Source organism: Carassius carassius, chromosome 19 (assembly GCF_963082965.1).
Source record: "Carassius carassius chromosome 19, fCarCar2.1, whole genome shotgun sequence".
Taxonomy (NCBI): domain Eukaryota; kingdom Metazoa; phylum Chordata; class Actinopteri; order Cypriniformes; family Cyprinidae; genus Carassius; species Carassius carassius.
The window spans coordinates 31,656,157-31,679,385 of NC_081773.1; the positions used below are offsets into that span (position 1 = coordinate 31,656,157).

At 32.8% G+C, this 23,229-nt stretch overlaps 1 protein-coding gene across 1 annotated transcript; it reads left to right on the plus strand.

The window, feature by feature from the left end:
* The first annotated feature begins 358 nt into the window (after window positions 1–358).
* glra2 (glycine receptor, alpha 2) lies at window positions 359–23,091 on the plus strand. The gene is made up of 9 exons (XM_059500701.1): window positions 359–774; window positions 1,730–1,863; window positions 7,626–7,693; window positions 9,422–9,645; window positions 11,220–11,302; window positions 12,210–12,347; window positions 13,745–13,959; window positions 16,206–16,355; window positions 22,478–23,091. The coding sequence occupies exons 1-9, from the start codon at window positions 707–709 to the stop codon at window positions 22,757–22,759; spliced, it is 1,362 nt and encodes a 453-aa protein (XP_059356684.1). The 5' UTR covers window positions 359–706; the 3' UTR covers window positions 22,760–23,091.
* Window positions 23,092–23,229: the final 138 nt, after the last annotated feature.

Consider the following 23,229-nt stretch of genomic DNA (forward strand, 5'->3'; position numbering starts at 1 on the left):
TTGTATAAAAAAAAAAAATTCAAAACAGAAATCGCTCCGTTGCCATGGTTACCGCATCATGAACGCGAAATAATTTCGCGAGCATCTGTTCTGCGCACATTTTGATGTAATGTAATATTTTTGGTTATGTCGAAATGTTATTTCAAAGCGCTACCATACATGGAAGAATATGCTTAAACTTTTAAAACAAACATATTGTTTTGAGTTACTTCAGGGTTGGAGGGTACAAGCCTTAACTGAACCGAGACTTAATTCGGTGGTTAATTCTTAAAAACTCCCTAATCAACATTTTAGGTTAAGAATCCGTTCGCGATCCGTCGCTTCGGATGTGCTGCGCATGCGCACAGAGAGGCTTGGAGCTGTCCAAGTGCTGAACCCGGCGCTCCATCAGCGTCAGTCATCAGAAGAGCTTCTTCAGCGCTGAAGAAACATCATTCAGCGACAGACAGACTGCATCCCTCATTTCTGATCGCTCGTTCCGTTCCCGCTGCGTCTGATTCGAGCGCACAATGGTTTTAGACGCTTTGGGGACGCGCACTAGCGGATCCGCGGTGTGTCGGTGTCGTTTCCTTCACACAGATGAACCATGAGATTGTGGGCTGAAGTGACTTCACCTGCGGAATCCTCCGGCTGTGTTTTAGCTCGGAAGAAAACGCGACTGGCGTTCGTTCTGAGCCCATGAGGGAGCGCGAGCGAAGCCAGAGGAATGACTCGCCCTTCTGTAAAACTCCTCACAACTTTACTCGCGTGCTTGATAGAAATGCACAACTTCAGGTACGTGCTTCACTTCTTCAGCTGTTAAAGCATCAACTGTTTAGGGCTTCTAAACAGCTCGACATTAGTAACACAAGGACGTTTATAAAGCGCAGAAGCGCGAAGAGCGATCCTAGCGCGCGTTGCCATGACAATAAAAGAATGCTCGGATTAAAAACAGAACGTCAATTCGAATTCGAATTCGTGCGGATCAATGAAGATTCCATTCTATTTGTGTAATTCTATGAGTAGAGGAAGCTGAATATATCAGTCACTGAGGTTTTTAGTACACAATTAGCATTGCTCTTTTGATTTCAAATATCTACTTCAAAACACATTTTAATTAGAATATTTGTGTGAATTCTGTATCATCTAGAGTCATATTTGTGTAACAGATAAAACCACACTGACTTACATGAAGAAAAAAACCACTATAAAAACGGGTGATCGTAAACGTAATGAACTGAAACTGTCACATATTCCATTAATTATGATATGACATTTTTGCTGTTTATTTTATTTGTGTCAATAGTGTGACAACATGCCCCGCTATGAGGGTCAAATAGTGTTAAACGATCTCATTTTCTGACCAAAGGTAACGTGTTAAATAACTTGATTGTAGTTTATATTGTTTTGTGTCTATATTGAAATTGACATTCAAAAATTAAAAAAACAAGCTGCACGGTACTCAGTGGAGTAAAAGTGTGACAACTTGCCCCGCTCTATTACCTCAATTTATTCTCTAGGACAAAGAGCCTCAAGTGCATTGATATAAAATAAATGCATGTAATTCTACTTAATTCTATTGATGATGTTAATTTGCTAAGCGGTTTCTTATTTTATAACATTACCAAAAACAGTTGTGTTAACATTCCATGAACATTAGTTTATGCCTATAAAAATTATAACCATAAAGAATGTTAAGAGTAAGTTTCCAGAATAAGTGAATGGTTTATGATGTGTCTTTGTGTCTCAGGATAACGGCAGGAAAAGAGTACGAGAGAATAACAGGACGTGAATCTTCATCTGCGATGTCTCCCTCTGATTTCCTGGACAAACTGATGGGTAGAACGTCAGGTTACGACGCACGGATAAGACCCAACTTTAAAGGCATGAAACCACTGAAAATAAACTTCACTTCACTGCTGTTCTCATGCATGCGATTACAAGCAATCAAACATTCTGATGCAGCTTTATCATAATGATTCAGATTCAGATTTATTTTTACAAACAATGCTGCAAGTGTAATAACATATACTAATGATAATAATAACATGATGCACCTATTAATTCATTGAATCAATTACAAATTAATCACACATCGATTTGTGTACACATAAACCAGTTATTACAGATAAACCAATGTGGACATGTCATTGTTTTCAGAAACTGCATCTGAAGTGGCATTTAGGTGCATTTACATTGCAATTAGAATTGCATAAATAATGTTATGAGGTTAATGGGCTTCAAATGGACATTAATGGGAATAAAATATGAAATCAGACACTGAATTATTGTCTCGCTTGATTCATTCAAACAGCTGATTCATTCAGAAACGAAGCAAGCGACTGTCCTTATGAAGCAGACACTGAATCGTCTCGCTTGATTCATTCAAACAGCTGATTCATTCAGAAACGAAGCAAGAGACTGTCCTTATGAAGGAGACATTGAATCATTGTCTCGCTTGATTTATTCAAACATCTGATTCATTCAAATACGAAGCAAGTGACTTTCCTTATGAAGCAGACACTGAATCATTGTCGCGCTTGATTCATTCAAACAGCTGATTCATTCAGAAACGAAGCAAGCGACTGTCCTTATGAAGGAGACACTGAATCATTGTCTCGCTTGATTCATTAAAACAGCTGATTCATTCAGAAATGAAGTGACTATCCTTATGAAGGAGACACTGAATCATTGTCTCGCTTGATTCATTCAAACAGCTGATTCATTCAGAAACGAAGCAAGCGACTGTCCTTATGAAGCAGACACTGAATCGTCTCGCTTGATTCATTCAAACAGCTGATTCATTCAGAAACGAAGCAAGAGACTGTCCTTATGAAGGAGACACTGAATCATTGTCTCGCTTGATTTATTCAAACATCTGATTCATTCAAATATGAAGCAAGTGACTTTCCTTATGAAGCAGACACTGAATCATTGTCGCGCTTGATTCATTCAAACAGCTGATTCATTCAGAAACGAAGCAAGAGACTGTCCTTATGAAGGAGACACTGAATCATTGTCTCGCTTGATTCATTAAAACAGCTGATTCGTTCAGAAATGAAGTGACTATCCTTATGAAGGAGACACTGAATCATTGTCTCGCTTGATTCATTCAAACAGCTGATTCATTCAGAAACGAAGCAAGCGACTGTCCTTATGAAGGAGACAGTGAATCATTGTCTCGCTTGATTCATTAAAACAGCTGATTCATTCAGAAATGAAGTGACTATCCTTATGAAGGAGACACTGAATCATTGTCTCGCTTGATTCATTAAAACAGCTGCTTCATTCAGAAACGAAGCAAGTGACTGTCCTTATAAAGGAGTCACTGAATCATTGTCATGCTTGATTCATTCAAACAGCTGATTCATTCAGAAATGAAGTGACTATCCTTATGAAGGAGTCACTGAATCATTGTCTCGCTTGATTCATTCAAACAGCTGATTCATTCATAAACAAAGCAAGCGAATGTCCTTATGAAGGAGACACTGAATCATTGTCTCGCTTGATTCATTCAAACATCTGATTCATTCAAATACGAAGTAAGTGACTGTCCTTATGAAGCAGACACTGAATCGTCTCGCTTGTTTCATTCAAACAGCTGATTCATTCAGAAACGAAGCAAGAGACTGTCCTTATGAGGGAGACACTGAATCATTGTCTCGCTTGATTCATTCAAACATCTGATTCATTGAAATACGAAGCAAGTGACTGTCCTTATGAAGCAGACACTGAATCATTGTCGCGCTTGATTCATTCAAACAGCGGATTTATTCAGAAACGAAGCAAGCGACTGTCCTTATGAAGGAGACAGTGAATCATTGTCTCGCTTGATTCATTAAAACAGCTGATTCATTCAGAAATGAAGTGACTATCCTTATGAAGGAGACACTGAATCATTGTCTCGCTTGATTCATTCAAACAGCTGATTCATTCATAAACAAAGCAAGCGAATGTCCTTATGAAGGAGACACTGAATCATTGTCTCGCTTGATTCATTCAAACATCTGATTCATTCAAATACGAAGTAAGTGACTGTCCTTATGAAGCAGACACTGAATCGTCTCGCTTGTTTCATTCAAACAGCTGATTCATTCAGAAACGAAGCAAGAGACTGTCCTTATGAGGGAGACACTGAATCATTGTCTCGCTTGATTCATTCAAACATCTGATTCATTGAAATACGAAGCAAGTGACTGTCCTTATGAAGCAGACACTGAATCATTGTCGCGCTTGATTCATTCAAACAGCGGATTTATTCAGAAACGAAGCAAGCGACTGTCCTTATGAAGGAGACAGTGAATCATTGTCTCGCTTGATTCATTAAAACAGCTGATTCATTCAGAAATGAAGTGACTATCCTTATGAAGGAGACACTGAATCATTGTCTCGCTTGATTCATTAAAACAGCTGCTTCATTCAGAAATGAAGCAAGTGACTGTCCTTATGAAGGAGACACTGAACCATTGTCACGCTTGATTCATTCAAACAGCTGATTCATTCAGAAACTTAGCAAGTGACTGTCCTTATGAATCAATCACTGAATCACTGACTAACTTGATTCATTAAAAAATGTGGATTCATTAGAGGTGCTCAACAGTTCTGCTGACAAAAACCCATATAGTGTGATTTTTTTGCACTCATATGTTGAATTTTAGGTTCATATAACTGCATTCTAATATGCTTCATCAGCTGCATCAATGTAGGATGACATAGAGGTCTGGGCTGCGTTCCGCTAAAGCATCGGAAGCAGAAGTACATCGTGAAACCAACTGAAACCAACTCAGGCTTATGGTGCTTTTGGGAAACACAGTCCTGGTGGTGCATTTAATGCATTTTAACACGCAACAGCATAAATCAACAGCATAATAAGTTAACAACATTAAAATGTTGCTTTCAGACCTGTTGTCCAGTAAGTGTTTGCCCTTGACCTGACTTTGTCTTTCGGGCGAGTGCTGGCCGTTCCTCTGGACGAGCGTCTGCTTAATGACCTGGAACACAAACATATTCAGTCAGTTATCTTCTGGTGCTCTGGGGAACACGGCTCAGTGAAACATGTTCAGCCAACCTTCAGCTTCACACTCACATCTCACCCCAATATAAAAAAAAAAAAAAAAGAAATTATTCATGCAGAAATGATCAAAATATATAAATCGTCTTAAAAAAATTATCCAGTAACTCATTTGTTTAAATTAGTTAATGCATTAGTTATTATTAGTTAGTTTTTAATAGTCAAATACGGTTGTTCATTGTTTATGATAGTTCTAATATTAGCTTAGATTAGTTAAGGTTGTAGAAGTATTGTTTATTGTTCGTTCATGTTAATAATGTTGTTTCTTTTCATTCTCATCAGACAGTGTTTTTAACTTTATAGTGTAATGTACTATAAATGTATTACAGTGTTTTTAATTGAAATCTGCATAATTGATTAATGTCACAATGCAGATCTCAGTATATGCTATATTTTCTTAATTGCACAATATTATGTATTATTTCTCTGTTGTTGTTTTTTCCCCCCAATTACAGCAATAAAAATTTAGGATGTAATGTGTATAATTGATTACATTAAATTTACAATGCAAAAAAGAAAAATATAGTTAATTGTTAGTTTTTGTTTTAATTAAAGCAGTAAGAATTTAGTATGAGTAATTGTTGGATATGCATAATTAAAATTAACCGAAAAACGAAATCTTTTTATAGGCTTCATTTTCTTTATGCAGAATTTATTATCTATTTGTTGATTTTAGACAATAATTGACAAAATACAATTTCATCCCTTGTTAACTGAAAGTAAAAAAATAAATACTTTCAGCTGGCAACATTTTTTATTTCATTTTGAAGTGCAAGTAAAAAACTAAAAGTTGTATTATATATTACTTTTAAATATCTAAAACAGTATCTTGATACTAAATAACACTGGTATACTATATACTCACTATATTCGTTTCTCACTCAGTATTAAGAAGGTTTCTATAAGAGCAACTGTAGAGTATCTTGGAAGTGAAAGGTGGATGGAGAAATGAACAGAGAGCAGAGCGATTCGTCTGCGTTCATCTGCTCTATTATTGAACAGTCTCGTTCTTGATTTGTTTCTGAAGGCCGCTCTTAAAGCTGAAAGCGTCTGTCTGTTTCTCCTTGGCTCAGCAGCAGACGAGCGCCAGCTTTGATTCAGCTCAGTTTGGCGTGGATGTGTGTTTGTGCCCAGGAGTGATTAAAACACAATCTTGTTAGAAAACATTCACGAGGTTCAGAATCCCTCCGAGGCGCATCTAATGGATTATTTTTAGAAAGCTGCACCTAGAGAACCTTAATAAACTCCTTTCATGATTCTTAACATGCATGACAGGCTACAATCTGCTCCAAAAACCATGCTGCGGGGCACAGATTCACAATACCTTACAATGCTTTACTTTTCGCGTTAAATATTTTCAATCTGCATGAAGCATTTCAGAGCAAACACATACATGTTAAAATATTTACAGTGATTTAACTGAAGTGCATTAGGCTACTTATGAAGGATAGAACAGAAATCAAGAAACTGAAGTGTATACAAGGATGATAAGGATTGTTATTATATGGAATCAAATATTGTTAAAAGGCAATCAATAAACACTGAATTACAATACTGTATGATGATGCATTCAATCGATCAAAAGTGTCCGTAAAGCAGTTTTTAATTGTTAACTAAATGTATTATTATTTTTTTGCAAATTGAAAAAAAGCTGAAATAAAATATTATGTTAAATAATATATAATTAGTTCCTATTCATTAATATAATAAATATTACAGTTACTCAAATATTGTCAAAAGGCAGTTAATGTACATTATTTCAGTTACATGATTATGCAAGGATGCATTAAATTGATCAAAAGTTACAGTAAAGCAGGGGTTACTATTTTTCATTTAAAATATGATTAAAACATTTTTGCTGATTGAAATAATGTAGAAATAGAATATTAAATTAAATGTTACCTAGGCAACTAAATGAAATTAAGGCACTTAAATGATAAATTGGAAATAAATCAAACTAGATCTAAAACTGAAATATAGAAGAAAAAATTATAAATAAATAAAATTAAAAAATAACATAAATCCTAAAAAAACATAATAGGTTATATAAATAAAAACTAATTCAAAATATGATTAAAAAAAAAAAAAGAAAAAAAAAGAAACATATATATACAATAGTAAAAATACACAGCAGAAAATACATTTCTAATATTTCTATTTTAAATAAATGCGGTTCTTTTGAACTTTCTATTCATCTGTGAATCCTGAAAAATTAAATGCATCACAGTTGCCACAGAAATATCGTGCAGCACAACTGTGTTCAACACTGATAATAATCAGAAATGTTTCATGAGCAGTAAATCATCATATTGACATATCAAGACTGGAGGAATGATGCTGAAAATTCAGCTGCACATCACAGAAATAAATTACACTTTAACAGAGATTCACACAGAAAACAGTTATTTTAAATTCCAATAATAATTGTAAAATATTTTTTACTATATTTTTAATCAAATGAACGCAGCCTTGCTGAGCAGAAGAGACTAAATCTGACACTGCATGTCATCTGAATGGTGAATTTAGGCTGAATTCACTGGTGTTTACCATCATGATGTTGTTCTGTTGTCTGCAGGTCCTCCTGTGAACGTCACGTGCAATATCTTCATCAACAGCTTCGGCTCAGTGACAGAAACCACTATGGTCAGTGTTTGTCATCACCTCTTTACTTTACTAAAGGGACACATTGACAGGAATTATTCTCCATTTACTATTCTTACGGTGTGTTGCTGTTGCACATAATCTCTAACTGCACATAATCACATAACAGCGCACTGACGCTGTGCTGAAACATTCCCTCAGTGTTTCTCAAAGCGCTTCTGTTTTAATAACTCAGATGGAGAGTGTTTGATTGATTCGAGTCATGTTTGGAGACTTCCAGACGCTTCAGGCGTAAACAATTCCCAGATCCAGAGTCAGCTCTCATTCTTCTTTCCCAAGGAATATTCCTGAAGTCCTAACTCATCTCCAGCGGATATTAAAGAGCAACACCAGAGCCGCTGCTTTGATCAAACGCTCATTTTGTTGACATGTTTCCGAGCAGCCAGTCACACAAGGCCACTAATGAACTGTACAGAGAATACTCAATATGACAAGAGCTTTAATGATTCTGGACGAAACGGCATTAACATGATGTGAAGGAAAAAACACTCATTTACGATTTTATATATTTCATTCGTTTTTAAATTAATGATTTCTTAAATACAAAAATAAATGTAATGCACCTTTAGATTATTTACTTTTTTTGTGTAAAAAAAATCCTAAAAACTAGAATATATTTAGATTTATATATAGACAGAAAAATATATTCAATATATAGTTTTTTATTTTGCATGTATAAATATATATATATGCATAAATATTTTATTTTAAAAGAACATTTATACAATTTATAATATGTATTATGTTGCTAACTGTAATGAAATACTGCTAATACATTTTTTAAGAAAAAGCATGCACAAAATGATGTTTCTTATCTTTAAACTTCGTCAGTTAATTAGCTTGATTTCTATAGGCTTTTTGTCAATGCTGTTATTTGCTTGTAATGAATGGAACAGAAAGTCTGGCTAATATTTTCCTTCAACAGCATTTTCAAAGAGCTTCATCTCATGAAAACCTTGCAAGGCATTGGATTTCTATAGTTGAGCTCAACTCTGAACAAAAGCACACACAAATGCTTATAAAGTCACTCAATGGCTTTGCTTTCCGTGTTATGATGAAGTGAAAGGGTTAGTTCACCCAACTATTGCAATTCTGATCTTGATTCAACTCCTTTTGTAGGTTTAATAATCAATTGGTTTTTATTAAACACACTGATTACTCGTTTTTCATACATGCTTTTGTTTAGATGGAAAATGAAAAAAGTAATGCACTAGGTCTGTTTGATTCTGTCTGTTCTACCGTCATTGCATTTTTGGCATCTGTTTTTATTTTTAATAACAAAGATCAAATCAAAAATGGCTGTTATTAATAGAAAGCACAGGTATATTTGTAGCAATAGCCAACAATGCATTCAGATATTAAGTAAAGATCATGTTCCATGAAGATATTTTATAAATTTCCTACAGTAAATATATAAAATGTTCATTTTTTGATTATTAATATGCATTGGTAAGAATTAATTTGAACAACTTCAAAGGCGATTTTCTCAATATTTAGATTTTCTTTGCATTCTCAGATTCCAGATGCATTGCAGACATATATTTTCTGATCCTAACAAACCAGACATCAATGAAAGCTTATTGATTCAGCTTTTAGATGATGTATAAATCTCCATTTATGACTGGTTTTGTGCTTCAGGGTCACATACAGTGTATGATTTTGAAGGTTTTTCAATGGAGATTGTGTAAATGTGCTCACTGTGTGTCTCAGGACTACAGGGTGAACATCTTCCTCCGTCAGAAGTGGAACGACCCTCGTCTGGCCTACAGCGAGTATCCCGACTCGTCTCTGGATCTGGACCCGTCCATGCTGGACTCCATCTGGAAACCTGACCTGTTCTTCGCCAACGAGAAGGGAGCCAACTTCCACGACGTCACGACGGAGAACAAGCTCCTGAGGATCTTCAAGGACGGCACGGTTCTGTACAGCATCAGGTAGATGAAGATGAGGACGATTAACACACTCCTGCGGTCTCGGATTGAGAGTTTAGTCAGAGCTTTGATCAAGTAAAGGTCAGAATAAGGTCAGTAATATCTCCAGATGAACTCTTCCTGGACTGAAGCAGCTCAGCTTTACGTGATTCTCCATCAATCGTGTTTTAGAGTCTCAAATCTTTTGAGGAGCGTTTGTTTCCAGAAGCTTTACTTTCACTGTTCCTCAGCGGAGGAATGATCTTCACAAGCCTCCAGAACATCTCACATCTCACAATTAGATGTAGTTTAATAACGTTACTAAAACTGAAATAAAAATCAAAGCTAAATAGAAATATTTAAAATTGAATAAAAATTATAAAAGCACAAAATTATAACGAAACAAAGACGTTTTAAGTAAAAAAAAAAAAAGATGAAATTAATTTAAAAAATATATAAAAAAAACTAAAATTTAAATGAAAACTGAAATAAAAAAATCTAAATATAAGATTAAAAACCTTAACAAAATTAGAAATGTCTTTTTAACCAATTGACAATAAGAAAAAAAAATGACAAACTAAAATAAAAATAAAAATTGATGAAAGCTTATAGATTATAATTTTTGTCTTTACAAAGGTAAAAAAAAATGACTTAAATTAAAATGAAATCTGAAATAAAATAAGTATTAGATGGAAAACGTAAACTTTTTTTAAAGTGTCAGTTGAAGAACGAAAAGAGCCTGACGATCAGCTCAGGTGAAGAAAAACTACTAAAAGTGATAGAAGCTATTAAAATAAAATCTAAATAGAAATATAAAAAAGAGATTAAAAACAGCTTGATATTAAAAATAATTATGGAAACTAAAATCGAAATGAAAACTAAATAGAAGCTGGAATAAAATATAAATATTGGATGAAAAACAAACAAAACAAAAATGGAAAGGAAAACTGAAAAAAAAAATAAAAAGCTAAATTAAAAAAAATATATATATAAGAAAAAAGTAACAAGAATGCACAAAGCCACCAATTAACAAAATGTATTCAAATATTAATAAATACTATAACAGTATACAAAAACAACACCGACACATTGAAAACAAATAGCATTATTTCATTTATAATCTTCCTTAAGTTTTATAATAGTTATGAAAAGTTATAGCACAAAATAAATCAGAGATCTCTCAGACTGTGCTCTGTTCATAGGTTTATTTTCTTAAAGACGCTCTGCATCTCTGCATCATGCTGAAGAGCTTCAGGTCTAGATCTCAGGAGGCACTGAACTAGAACCGAAGGCCGAACAGAAATCTTCGACTGGTGCTCAAGCAGTAGTTAAAGTGTATGTAGAAGTGGAAGCTCTTCTGTTACCCAGTGAAATTTGACTGGAGCGAACACCAGATCTCTGTAGCTCTTACTGAAGTCTAAACCCACCTTTATTTTGATATGATGCTGTCCTAGTTTCCATCAGCTCTGAATTCATGCATAAGTCATAGAGAAGTCTGCGGTCACATGACTCGGTGTGATGTTAGAGTGAGAGCACACACACACACACACACACACACACGCGTGTAACACAGTGTGTGTTTGTCACCTCGTCTGTAGGCTGACGTTGATCTTGTCGTGTCCGATGGATCTGAAGAACTTCCCGATGGACGTTCAGACCTGCACCATGCAGCTGGAGAGCTGTGCGTACTTCATCATACATTTATTATCTGTTTTATCGTTTTATTATTTTCTGTTTAAACTTCAATTTGAGAAAGTTTTTGTTGGTTTTATGTGTGCCTATATTGTTTTCATAGTTTCTTATTTCAGTTTTTAGTAGAAATTTCTATTTTAACGATATTTGTTAATATTTTGGATCAGTTTTACTTGTATTTTTTCGCTTTTCATTACAATGTTTGGTTAGTTTCAGAAATGTTGTTGTTTTTTTAAACATGTCTATATACTGTAGTTTATTATTTCAGTTTTTGTTATTTTTAATTTTATTAATATTTTGAATTGGTTGCTTATATTTGCCATTTTTATTTATATTTCAGTTGAAATCGTAGTCATATTGTGTATTTTTGGTTATTTTTAACTATGATATTTATGAATGTTTTACTTAGTTTCTATTTTAAATTATATTGATATATTGTATAGTTTTATGATATTTGGTAATATTTTGATTTGTTTTGTTTTAATTCTAATTTAGTTATTTTATTTATTTTTTATTATATTTATATTTCAACTTTTATTTTTTATTTCAAAGTTTTAGTCACTTCGTTGTACTTTTTGTCGGTTATATTTATCTATTTTTTATTATTTTGATTCTGTTTTGCTATTTTCAGTTATTTTCTAGTTTTATAAAATGTATTATTATTTTTAATTGGTTTCTATTTTTACATTTATTGTTTTCATTTTTATTTTAATTAAAGTTTTACTAATTTTGTTGTGGATTTTTGTTTGTTTTTTAATATGCCTATTTAGTTTTATAGTTTTTTTCCCAGTTATTTTCAGTGTTAGTAATCGTAGTACTTGACCTTAAACTAACAGACTGTTTAATGAAGCTGAGGCTGAAAGTGTGTTGTGTTGTTACTGTGCTGTTTTCTGCAGTCGGCTACACGATGAACGACCTGATCTTCGAGTGGCTTGATAAAGGTCCAGTGCAGGTCTCCGAGGGTCTGACCTTACCTCAGTTCATCATCCGAGACGAGAAGGAGCTGGGCTACTGCACCAAACACTACAACACAGGTCTCTCGTCCCTCCATCAATCAGGCCTCGCTGCCGAACCATTCACTGCTGCATTTTATGGCTTCTAATAATCAGCAGAAACACACACAAACACATGATTCCTGTCTGAATCTGAGCTGCATTAACAAGTCAATCAGTTATTTTAGGACTAATCCTAAGATCAAGTTCAGATTTATGGCCAGAGACAGAATACAATGCAAACACGAGCCTGAATCTTTCAGTTTTCACTCAGAAACTGCTCGTACATTTCACAATTGATTACAAAGAAACTTTGAATTAAACATGAAATTTTACTTCTAAAATGGATTTTATTTACTTCTTTTTACAATGCATAGTTTTCAATAGTTTTTATTGATTAGATTTTTTTGTTAAGTATTTAGCATTTTAATTTAAACCAGAGTTATTTTCGTCTCACTGAGATACTATTAGAGATTTTGTTAATGTTATGAATTTAATTGTATTTTTATATTGCCATGTTCATTTTAGTTAAAGTTTTAGTATTTAAAAAAATATATATATTATTTGTTTTGTTGTTTTTAAAATGTCTTATTATTTTTTACTAACGTTACATTTTTTTGTTTTTTTTTTTAAGTTAAAATGAATGAAAATTCGAAATTTTGCCTTAAAAACCTGCTGAAATATTAAAAATATTAACAAATTTTTATATTTAAATATTTTTTATTTTTTTACTTTTTTATTACATGAACTTAAAATAGATGAAAATGAGAAATTTTGCAATCAAAACATGCTGAAATAAAATAATTTTATTTCAAGCAGCATTTTTTTTATTTTAGTTTGAGCTTTTTTATTACATGAAGTTAAACTACATAAAACTGAGAAACTTTGCCTTAAAATCTTTCTGAAATAAGTATATTTTTAAGTTTTTGATATTTAATTTCGGCTAAACATTTTTACTTCAACAATTTTTGTATTATTTAAATATTTCTATTTTAGTTTTAGTTTTTTATTACATGAAGTTAAAATAAATGAAAATTAGAAATATTTTCCTTAAAAACCCGCCAAAATAAAGAAATTGTGTTTTTTTTTAAATTCAGTTAAAATTTATTTTATTTCAAGCAACAATTTTTATACTTAAATATTTTTTTTTTATTTTAATTTGAGCTTTTTTATTACATGAAGTTAGACTAAATTAAAATGAGAAATTATGCCTTAAAAACTAACTGGAGGAGGGAAAAAATCCTTTTTTTTTTTACTTTTTTTTATTTCAGTTATCATTTATTTAATTTCAAAAAGCAATTTTTATATTATTTAATTATTTATTTTTTACACATATTTCCTCTCCTGTGCATATTGTAAGTGAAATCATCTGGGATGGCACTCAAGAACAAACTCACACGTGAAGCTGTGTGTGTGTGTGTGTGTGTGTGTGTGTTCAGGGAAGTTCACGTGCATCGAGGTGAAGTTCCTGCTGGAGAGACAGATGGGTTATTACCTGATCCAGATGTACATCCCCAGCCTCCTCATCGTCATCCTCTCCTGGGTCTCCTTCTGGATCCACATGGACGCAGCTCCAGCGCGGGTCGCTCTGGGCATCACCACCGTCCTCACCATGACCACACAGAGCTCCGGCTCACGGGCCTCGCTGCCCAAGGTCAGAGGTCACAGCTCACGCCACCACATCACCTCAGTATAAGAGCAGAAAACAGGACACCATCAGAACGGATTTAGTGATTTTAGTATCATTGGGACATTAATGTAGTCTGGCGATGCTGCATTGTGTGCAAAACCTGAAGAATAAAAGACCGGAATGGACACATTTATTCATTTGTATAACAGTTTAGTCATTATTTTGTCATTTTTCATTCAGTCGTATCACTGGGTGTAATTCACAGGTTTCAAATTTGGGTTTTTTTACTTCACAATTATTTCTAATTTAGTAAATATGTCAAAACAAATATTTTTTCTCTGCAAAAACAAAAAAATGTCATGTTAATTCAGTTAATTACATTATAACAGAATCAATGAGTGAATCATAAATCTCTTTATTTTGAAAATAAATGTTTAAGTTACATTTTTTATTATTTATAATTTAGTAAACATGTCTAATAAATCTAAATTTTTATTGCAGTTTGTAATTTTGTTTATTTGCCAAAAAATAGTGATTTGAAAATCAACAAGTTACTAAAGCAAAAATCTGTTTTATCTATTTATTTATTTTTTATACAGATTTTTACATTTATAAAATTCTAATAATTTTTCACAAATATTAATTAATTTTACAATTATTTCTAATTAATTTACTGTTTTTTCAAAAATAACCCTTTTTAACATTAACAAAAATCAGTGCAATGAAATTGATTTATTTCACATATTTACTAAATTAGAAAAAAATAACAGTTAAAGAAAAAAAAAGTAATGTAAATGATAAAAAACATTAATTTCTTGATTGTGTGACCTGTTTCCTTATAATAGGACCACAGTATCAAGAAGTCACTAAAGCATAAATCTGCTTATTTATAGAGATTTATATTTCATAATGAGTTTCAGACGGATAATTAGTTCATTGTTGTGAATGAGAGACGCAGATGAAGCGTTACACATGAAAGGGAACATGAATATGAAATAGAAAGAGTCCCGACTGAAAACAACAGAAGCTGAGAACACAATTATCAGGGTTTTGTGTTTCATAACCCATAATGCAAATCACCTTCGGCTCTAATCGCTGCTTTTCTGACTGCAGAGGGTTTCAGTACCTTATAACATGACGATATACAGCTTTAGCATGTGTCACTCTGTTCATTAATCATCAGCATTATTTGGAAATCAAAGCGCTCATTACCAGACGGAGAATAATCCCATAATCCTGCAGGAGCTCTGCTTGATCGACTCATTCAGCTGAAATCACTGCAGATATTAGAGTCAGAAACATAACCATTATCAGCCGCTAACACACAGGTGTCTAATGTGTGAAGGAACACAAACCATAATTCAAGCTTTTAGGACGTTTGTTTGATATATTGATTAGTAAATAAAGTTCAATCAGTTGAGTCAGTGAAATAAAATAAATAATATGTTGCTTTAATATATGCAATGTTCTATAAATAAATAAAGATAAATATATTTTAATTATATATAATTTTATATTGTCATAAACGCAATTATACCATGTTAATATTTTAAACTGTTTTAGTCAAAAATATATAAATAAAAAACTAAAAGCTTGCTACTGTAATATATTAAATGTTCTATTAATCAAATAAATGGAAAAAAATTTTTTCGTATTATTTATACAATTTTTATTTTACAAATAGTATTTAATATGATTTTTACTAAAAATATAATTTAAAAACGTATTTTACCTATAATCTTAATGAATAAAAAGAATATGTATTTTGAAATTGAAAATTTAATTATTTATACATATAATTTGTTTTACAAATATTAATGTAATTTTTACTAAAAGTATAATAAAATTTAAAAACATGTATTTAACATATAATCTTAATAAATATAAATAATATGTATTTTGAAATTGAAAATTTTTTAATTATTTATACATATAATTTTTATTTTACAATTAGCATTTAATGATTTTTTAAATAGTATTTAAAACATATTTCACATATAATCTTAATAAATAAAAATAATATGTATGTCATTTATATTTAATATATAAATAATATTATACAATTAAAAAGTATATTTTTATTAAGTTAAAAATTAATTTTTATATACCTTTTATTTAGTTTTCATTTTCTAAATAGATATTTAATTGAACATTGTTTATACATATAGTTTGACCACCTATTTATTGATATATAGATAGAGTTGTGGTCTATTGTATTTTAGAGATGAATATTTGCGGGAGAGTTATTGACAGTGGAGTTGTCTGTGCAGGTCTCTTATGTGAAGGCTATAGACGTCTGGATGGCGGTGTGTTTGCTGTTCGTCTTCGCCGCTCTGCTGGAGTACGCCGGAGTTAACTTCGTCTCCAGACAGCAGAAGGAGTTTCTGCGGCTCAAACGAAGACAGAGACGAAACCAGAAGGTGACGAAACACTGACAGATGCAGCTATGATCGGGGCTCGACAGGGTTCAGCATCTTTAGTTTGAAGCCCATCAGCTCGAGGAGAAATTAACACCACAGTCAATTACTGATCACTCAATCAGAGGCTTCATAAGCCACTCGGTTTACTTCAGCATCTCAGACGCTCAGCTTTGGTCGCTTTACTCCGTAATTAATCACAAACATGAAAGAATTGCTCAGATTTAAGGCTGAAATGAGTCTCCAGTGGGACAAAAATAACATTAAGGGAATAAATCATCCAGTTATTAAAAATCTGTCATCATTTACTCAGCCACATGTTGATGCAAACTTTATTTCTTTTCTGGGACAAAAACAGATATTAATCAAAATATGTAAAAATAATAATAATAATAAAATAAATTATTATGTGTATTTACATTTTAGAAATACATTTAGAAATAATTATTTATATATATATATATATATACATATATATACATAGAAAAAATGGTTTTATAGTTTTTAATTAAAAATGTAATAAATGTTTTCAAAAAATAAAAAATATAAAAATTTTGTGTTATTTAAATTTATTTTAAAATATGTTTTTTCTATTCTATAAAAAAACATTTTTTATATATATTTATATTTATATATACAAATAAATTTATAAAATAAAAAGTTAATTATAATTTAATTTTTAATTGTGACTTTTATTTAACATCTTTATTTTTGTTTCAGAGAAAAAAGTGAATAAATTAATCATGACAGATTTCTAATTATTGGATATAATTTTTCCCCAATAATTATGTTTAATTTTATCAATATAGTATAAAAATCACCATCTACTTTCATTGTTATTTAAATTATTTATAATATATATATATATATATATATATATATATATATAAATGTATATAATAAATGTATTTATAAATAAAATAAAAATATCAAATGGACATTTTAAAACAAATTCCCAATTAAAGGGAAATATATATAAATATATTTTTAAACAAATTCCCAATTAAAGGGAAATATATATAAATATATTTTAAAATAAATACACATAACCGACAATAAAAATGGACGATGATTTTTACCATCAACCTCTAAAAAAAAATTAAAAGTACCATAAAATTACCATTAAAAACATTATAAAAACAATAAAATGAGTGAATGTGATCATCTTTATCAAAATCAGTTTTACAGTGTAGTTAGCTCATGTATGCAAATGCAATATTGTTATTGTCAATGTCAATGTCACCTTTATTTATATAGCGCTTTAAACAAAATACATTGCATCAAAGCAACTGAACAACATTCATTAGGAAAACAGTGTCAATAATGCAAAAATGAGAGTTAAAGGCAGTTCATCATTGGATTCAGTTATGTCATCTCTGTTCAGTTAAATAGTGTCTGTGCATTTATTTGCAATCAAGTCAACGATATCGCTGTAGATGAAGTGTCCCCAACTAAGCAAGCCAGAGGCGACAGCGGCAAGGAACCGAAACTCCATCGGTGACAGAATGGAGAAAAAAACCTTGGGAGAAACCAGGCTCAGTTGGGGGGCCAGTTCTCCTCTGACCAGACGAAACCCATAGTTCAATTCCAGGCTGCAGCAAAGTCAGATTGTGCAGAAGAATCATCTGTTTCCTGTGGTCTTGTCCTGGTGCTCCTCTGAGACAAGGTCTTTACAGGGGATCTGTATCTGGGGCTCTAGTTGTCCTGGTCTCCGCTGTCTTTCAGGGATGTAGAGGTCCTTTCTAGGTGCTGATCCAGCATCTGGTCTGGATACGTACTGGATCCGGGTGACTGCAGTGACCCTCTGATCTGGACACAGACTGGATCTGGTGGCCACGGTGACCTCGGAACAAGAGAGAAACAGACAAATATTAGCGTAGATGCCATTCTTCTAATGATGTAGCAAGTACATAGGTTGTTATGGGAAGTGTTTCCGGTTCCGGTTTACCTAATTAATGCAGCCTAAAAATCCTTTAATGGATTTGGATAATAAAAGCATATTAGTATGTTATGTGTATGCCAGGTTAAAGAGATGGGTCTTTAATCTAGATTTAAACTGCAAGAGTGTGTCTGCCTCCCGAACAATGTTAGGTAGGTTATTCCAGAGTTTAGGCGCCAAATAGGAAAAGGATCTGCCGCCTGCAGTTGATTTTGATATTCTAGGTATTATCAAATTGCCTGAGTTTTGAGAACGTAGCGGACGTAGAGGATTATAATGTAAAAGGAGCTCATTCAAATACTGAGGTGCTAAACCATTCAGGGCTTTATAAGTAATAAGCAATATTTTAAAATCTATACGATGTTTGATAGGGAGCCAGTGCAGTGTTGACAGGACCGGGCTAATATGGTCATACTTCCTGGTTCTAGTAAGAACTCTTGCTGCTGCATTTTGGACTAGCTGTAGTTTGTTTACTAAGCGTGCACAACAACCACCCAATAAAGCATTACAATAATCTAACCTTGAGGTCATAAATGCATGGATTAACATTTCTGCATTTGACATTGAGAGCATAGGCCGTAATTTAGATATATTTTTGAGATGGAAAAATGCAGTTTTACAAATGCTAGAAACGTGGCTTTCTAAGGAAAGATTGCGATCAAATAGCACACCTAGGTTCCTAACTGATGACGAAGAATTGACAGAGCAACCATCAAGTCTTAGACAGTGTTCTAGGTTATTACAAGCAGAGTTTTTAGGTCCTATAATTAACACCTCTGTTTTTTCAGAATTTAGCAGTAAGAAATTACTCGTCATCCAGTTTTTTATATCGACTATGCAATCCATTAGTTTTTCAAATTGGTGTGTTTCACCGGGCTGCGAAGAAATATAGAGCTGAGTATCATCAGCATAACAGTGAAAGCTAACACCATGTTTCCTGATGATATCTCCCAAGGGTAACATATAAAGCGTGAAGAGTAGCGGCCCTAGTACTGAGCCTTGAGGTACTCCATACTGCACTTGTGATCGATATGATCTTCATTCACTGCTACGAACTGATGGCGGTCATATAAGTACGATTTAAACCATGCTAATGCACTTCCACTGATGCCAACAAAGTATTCAAGTCTATGCAAAAGAATGTTGTGGTCAATTGTGTCAAATGCAGCACTAAGATCCAATAAAACTAATAGAGAGATACACCCACGATCAGATGATAAGAGCAGATCATTTGTAACTCTAAGAAGAGCAGTCTCAGTACTATGATACGGTCTAAATCCTGACTGGAAATCCTCACATATACCATTTTTCTCTAAGAAGGAATATAATTGTGTGGATACCACCTTTTCTAGTATCTTGGACAGAAAAGGGAGATTCGAGATTGGTCTATAATTAACTAGTTCTTTGGGGTCAAGTTGTGGTTTTTTGATGAGAGGCTTAATAACAGCCAGTTTGAAGGTTTTGGGGACATGTCCTAATGACAATGAGGAATTAATAATAGTCAGAAGAGGATCTATGAGCTTAGATGGTATAGGGTCTAACATACATGTTGTTGGTTTAGATGATTTAACAAGTTTATACAATTCTTCCTCTCCTATGGTAGAGAATGAGTGGAACTGTTCCTCAGGGGGTCTATAGTGCACTGCCTGATGTGATACTGTAGCTGACGGCTGAATGGTTGCAATTTTATCTCTAATAGTATCGATTTTAGAAGTAAAGTAGTTCATAAAGTCATTACTGCTGTGGTGTTGGGAAATGTCAACACTTGTTGAGGCTTTATTTTTCGTTAATTTAGCCACTGTATTGAATAAATACCTGGGGTTATGTTTGTTTTCTTCTAAAAGAGAAGAAAAGTAATCGGATCTAGCAGTTTTTAATGCTTTTCTGTAGGATATGTTACTTTCCCGCCAAGCAATACGAAATACCTCTAGTTTTGTTTTCCTCCAGCTGCGCTCCATTTTTCGGGCTGCTCTCTTTAGGGTGCGAGTATGCTCATTATACCATGGTGTCAAACTGTTTTCCTTAACCTTCCTTAAGCGTAAAGGAGCAACTTTATTTAAAGTGCTAGAAAAGAGAGAGTCCATAGTTTCTGTTACATCATCAAGTTGTTCTGAGGTTTTGGATATGCTAAGGAATTTGGATACATCAGGAAGATAACTTAAAAAGCAGTCTTTTGTGTTAGAAGTGATGGTTCTTCCATACTTGTAACAAGAAGTAGGATTTACAATTTTGGCTATATGAAGTTTGCACAGAACTAAATAATGATCTGAGATATCATCACTTTGCTGAATAATTTCAACACTATCAACATCAATTCCATGTGACAGTATTAAATCTAGAGTATGATTTCGTCAATGAGTAGGTCCTGAAACGTGTTGTCTAACACCAATAGAGTTCAGAATGTCTATAAATGCTGATCCCAATGCATCGTTTTCATTATCAACATGGATATTAAAATCACCAACTATTAAAACTTTATCTGCAGCCAGAACTAACTCAGATGTAAAATCACCAAACTCTTTAATAAAGTCTGTATGGTGCCCTGGTGGCCTGTATACAGTAGCCAGTACAAACATAACAGGGGATTTATCATTAACATTTGTTTCTTTGGATAATGTTATATGAAGTACCATTACTTCAAACGAGTTATACTTGTAGCCTGCCCTCTGAGAAATCCTGAAAACGTTGTTATAAATTGAAGCAACACCTCCACCTTTGCCTTTTAGACGCGGCTCATGTTTATAACAGTAATCTTGGGGGGTGGACTCATTTAAAATAATGTAATCATCAGGTTTTAGCCAGGTTTCTGTTAAACAGAGAACATTAAAATTCTCTAAAATTTTATTTTAAAAACACTAAAAAACACTAAAATTTTATTAAAGGCAGCCGTATTGTAAAGCATTAGAACTTAAATATCAATCCTTTAAACTACGCCACTAAAGAAAGACAATAATAACACAGAAAGGTCCCGCAGGGTTATCGCTCCATTAATTTTAGACAAACACGTTTGCCCCTGAAGCTTGAGAAGCCTGGACACCTGAGACAGAGAAGAAGAGAGCTGCAGGCCGATGAAACGCAGCGCTAATCGAGTGAAGATCATCTGCCCTCCAGAGAAACTATTAAACATTAAGACATGACTTCATCACACCTTGAGCTCACTCAGAGCTGCATTAGTTGTGTGGGACTGTTCTGAGCTGTTATTTAGTCGCATTAATATCGATGCTAGAACGATGCTAGATAGCAAATTGTGATTTAGTTTAGAACTCTGACAAAAATGCCATTTAGTTCTAGTCATATTTTAGTTTTGGTTTTAGTCGACTAAATATAATACAAATTTAGACTAAATCTACAGTAGCTCTAAATCTAAATGGTTGGTTAAATTGTAATGCATTATTATTATTTTTTTATATTATTTCTGTTTTGGTTATTTTAGTACATCAAGTTAAGCTAAAGCTTGTCCTTTTCTCTAGAAAGGATGATGGCACAATAGGTAGCTCAGTTTGCATTGTCTTATATGCTAAACTTAATGGTTTCTAATGCGCACATAAAAAAAAGTCTGTATTTTTTAATTTATGCAAAGGTCCTTAAAGCTATGCAATAAAGAAAATGAAGCAAAATACACAAATAATATCTAGACTGTGTTTCTGATTAAATAAAGCAGTAATTGAGGCCATAAAACCATGAGTATAAACACACAAAAAAACCTAATAAAAATAATTTTATAAATACACTGATTTATTCATTAATGTGTAATATGTTATGTTTTTTAAACAAATTATAAGCTAAGAAAATATTTTCTGAATTTTTGCAACTATTTTACTTCAGACCATTTACAAATTTTAAATCATAAAGCAAAAAAGAATTCTGAATATTATAGTTTTTTTAATGCAGCAACTGATATATAGTTTATTTATAGTTATTTTCAAATCTTCAATGTACTTTCATTATAAAATAACTTTATTACTGATTTATCTCATTCTAACAATTAAGTTAGAATTTAGAAAACGAACCAAAATTTTAAATATCGGTTATCGGCTGAATTATCGGCATATCGGATATCGGCAAAAATCCAATATCATGCATCCCTAATAAAAACTAAATAGGGGCAAGGGTCTGGAAATGCAAATATCTCCAAGCTTTATATTTTCAGTACTTTTCCTGTTTGTCTGTGTTTTTGAATGCACAGGAGGAGGAATTACAGGACGGCCGTCTGCATTTCTCCGGATATAACACCGTGTCCTGTGGGAACGTGAAGGACGGGACCACGGTCAAAAACACGCAGACGAACGCCAATCCGCCGCCAGCTGTCCCGAAGGACACAGACATGAACCGCAAGAAGTTTGTGGACCGAGCGAAGAGGATCGACACGGTGTCACGCGCCGCCTTCCCTCTGGCCTTCCTCATCTTCAACGTCTTCTACTGGATCACCTACAAGATCATCCGACACGAGAGCGCCGGCAAAACCTGACGCAGACACAGCATCTAATCAGCTTTCTACAGACGGTTTCCTACCAGACGCTGTTTTATACCACTGTCTTTGGGATGGTTTTTATGGATGGAGACGTCACTCTTCTCCTCTTTCTAATCACAGCTCAACATGTTTTACTGCACAAACACAATGTTGTGGATTTATGAGGACGTCCAGGTTATATCTCACCCACAAATCAATGGAAATATTACATATTATTAAAATGCTATATTAATAATCGGTAAATATAATGTAATAAAATGTTCTATAATTAAATAAAAATATATATTTGAATAATTAAAATATAATTCTAACAATACTTTCAAAAAACCATATTATATATATATATATAAATATATATTAATAAACCTTTATATATAATATGTTTATATATACAAATATTGTGTATATATATATATATATATATATATATATATATATATATATATATATATGAATATAATTTCCAA

Bases quoted from the DNA above. Each gene is read 5' to 3' on its own strand.
- glra2 (XM_059500701.1), top strand. From the start codon at position 707: ATGACTCGCCCTTCTGTAAAACTCCTCACAACTTTACTCGCGTGCTTG. The intron at 1,864-7,625 runs GCATGAAACCAC...TGTTGTCTGCAG, and splicing joins GATAAGACCCAACTTTAAAG to GTCCTCCTGTGAACGTCACG. The intron at 13,960-16,205 runs GTCAGAGGTCAC...TTGTCTGTGCAG, and splicing joins CACGGGCCTCGCTGCCCAAG to GTCTCTTATGTGAAGGCTAT.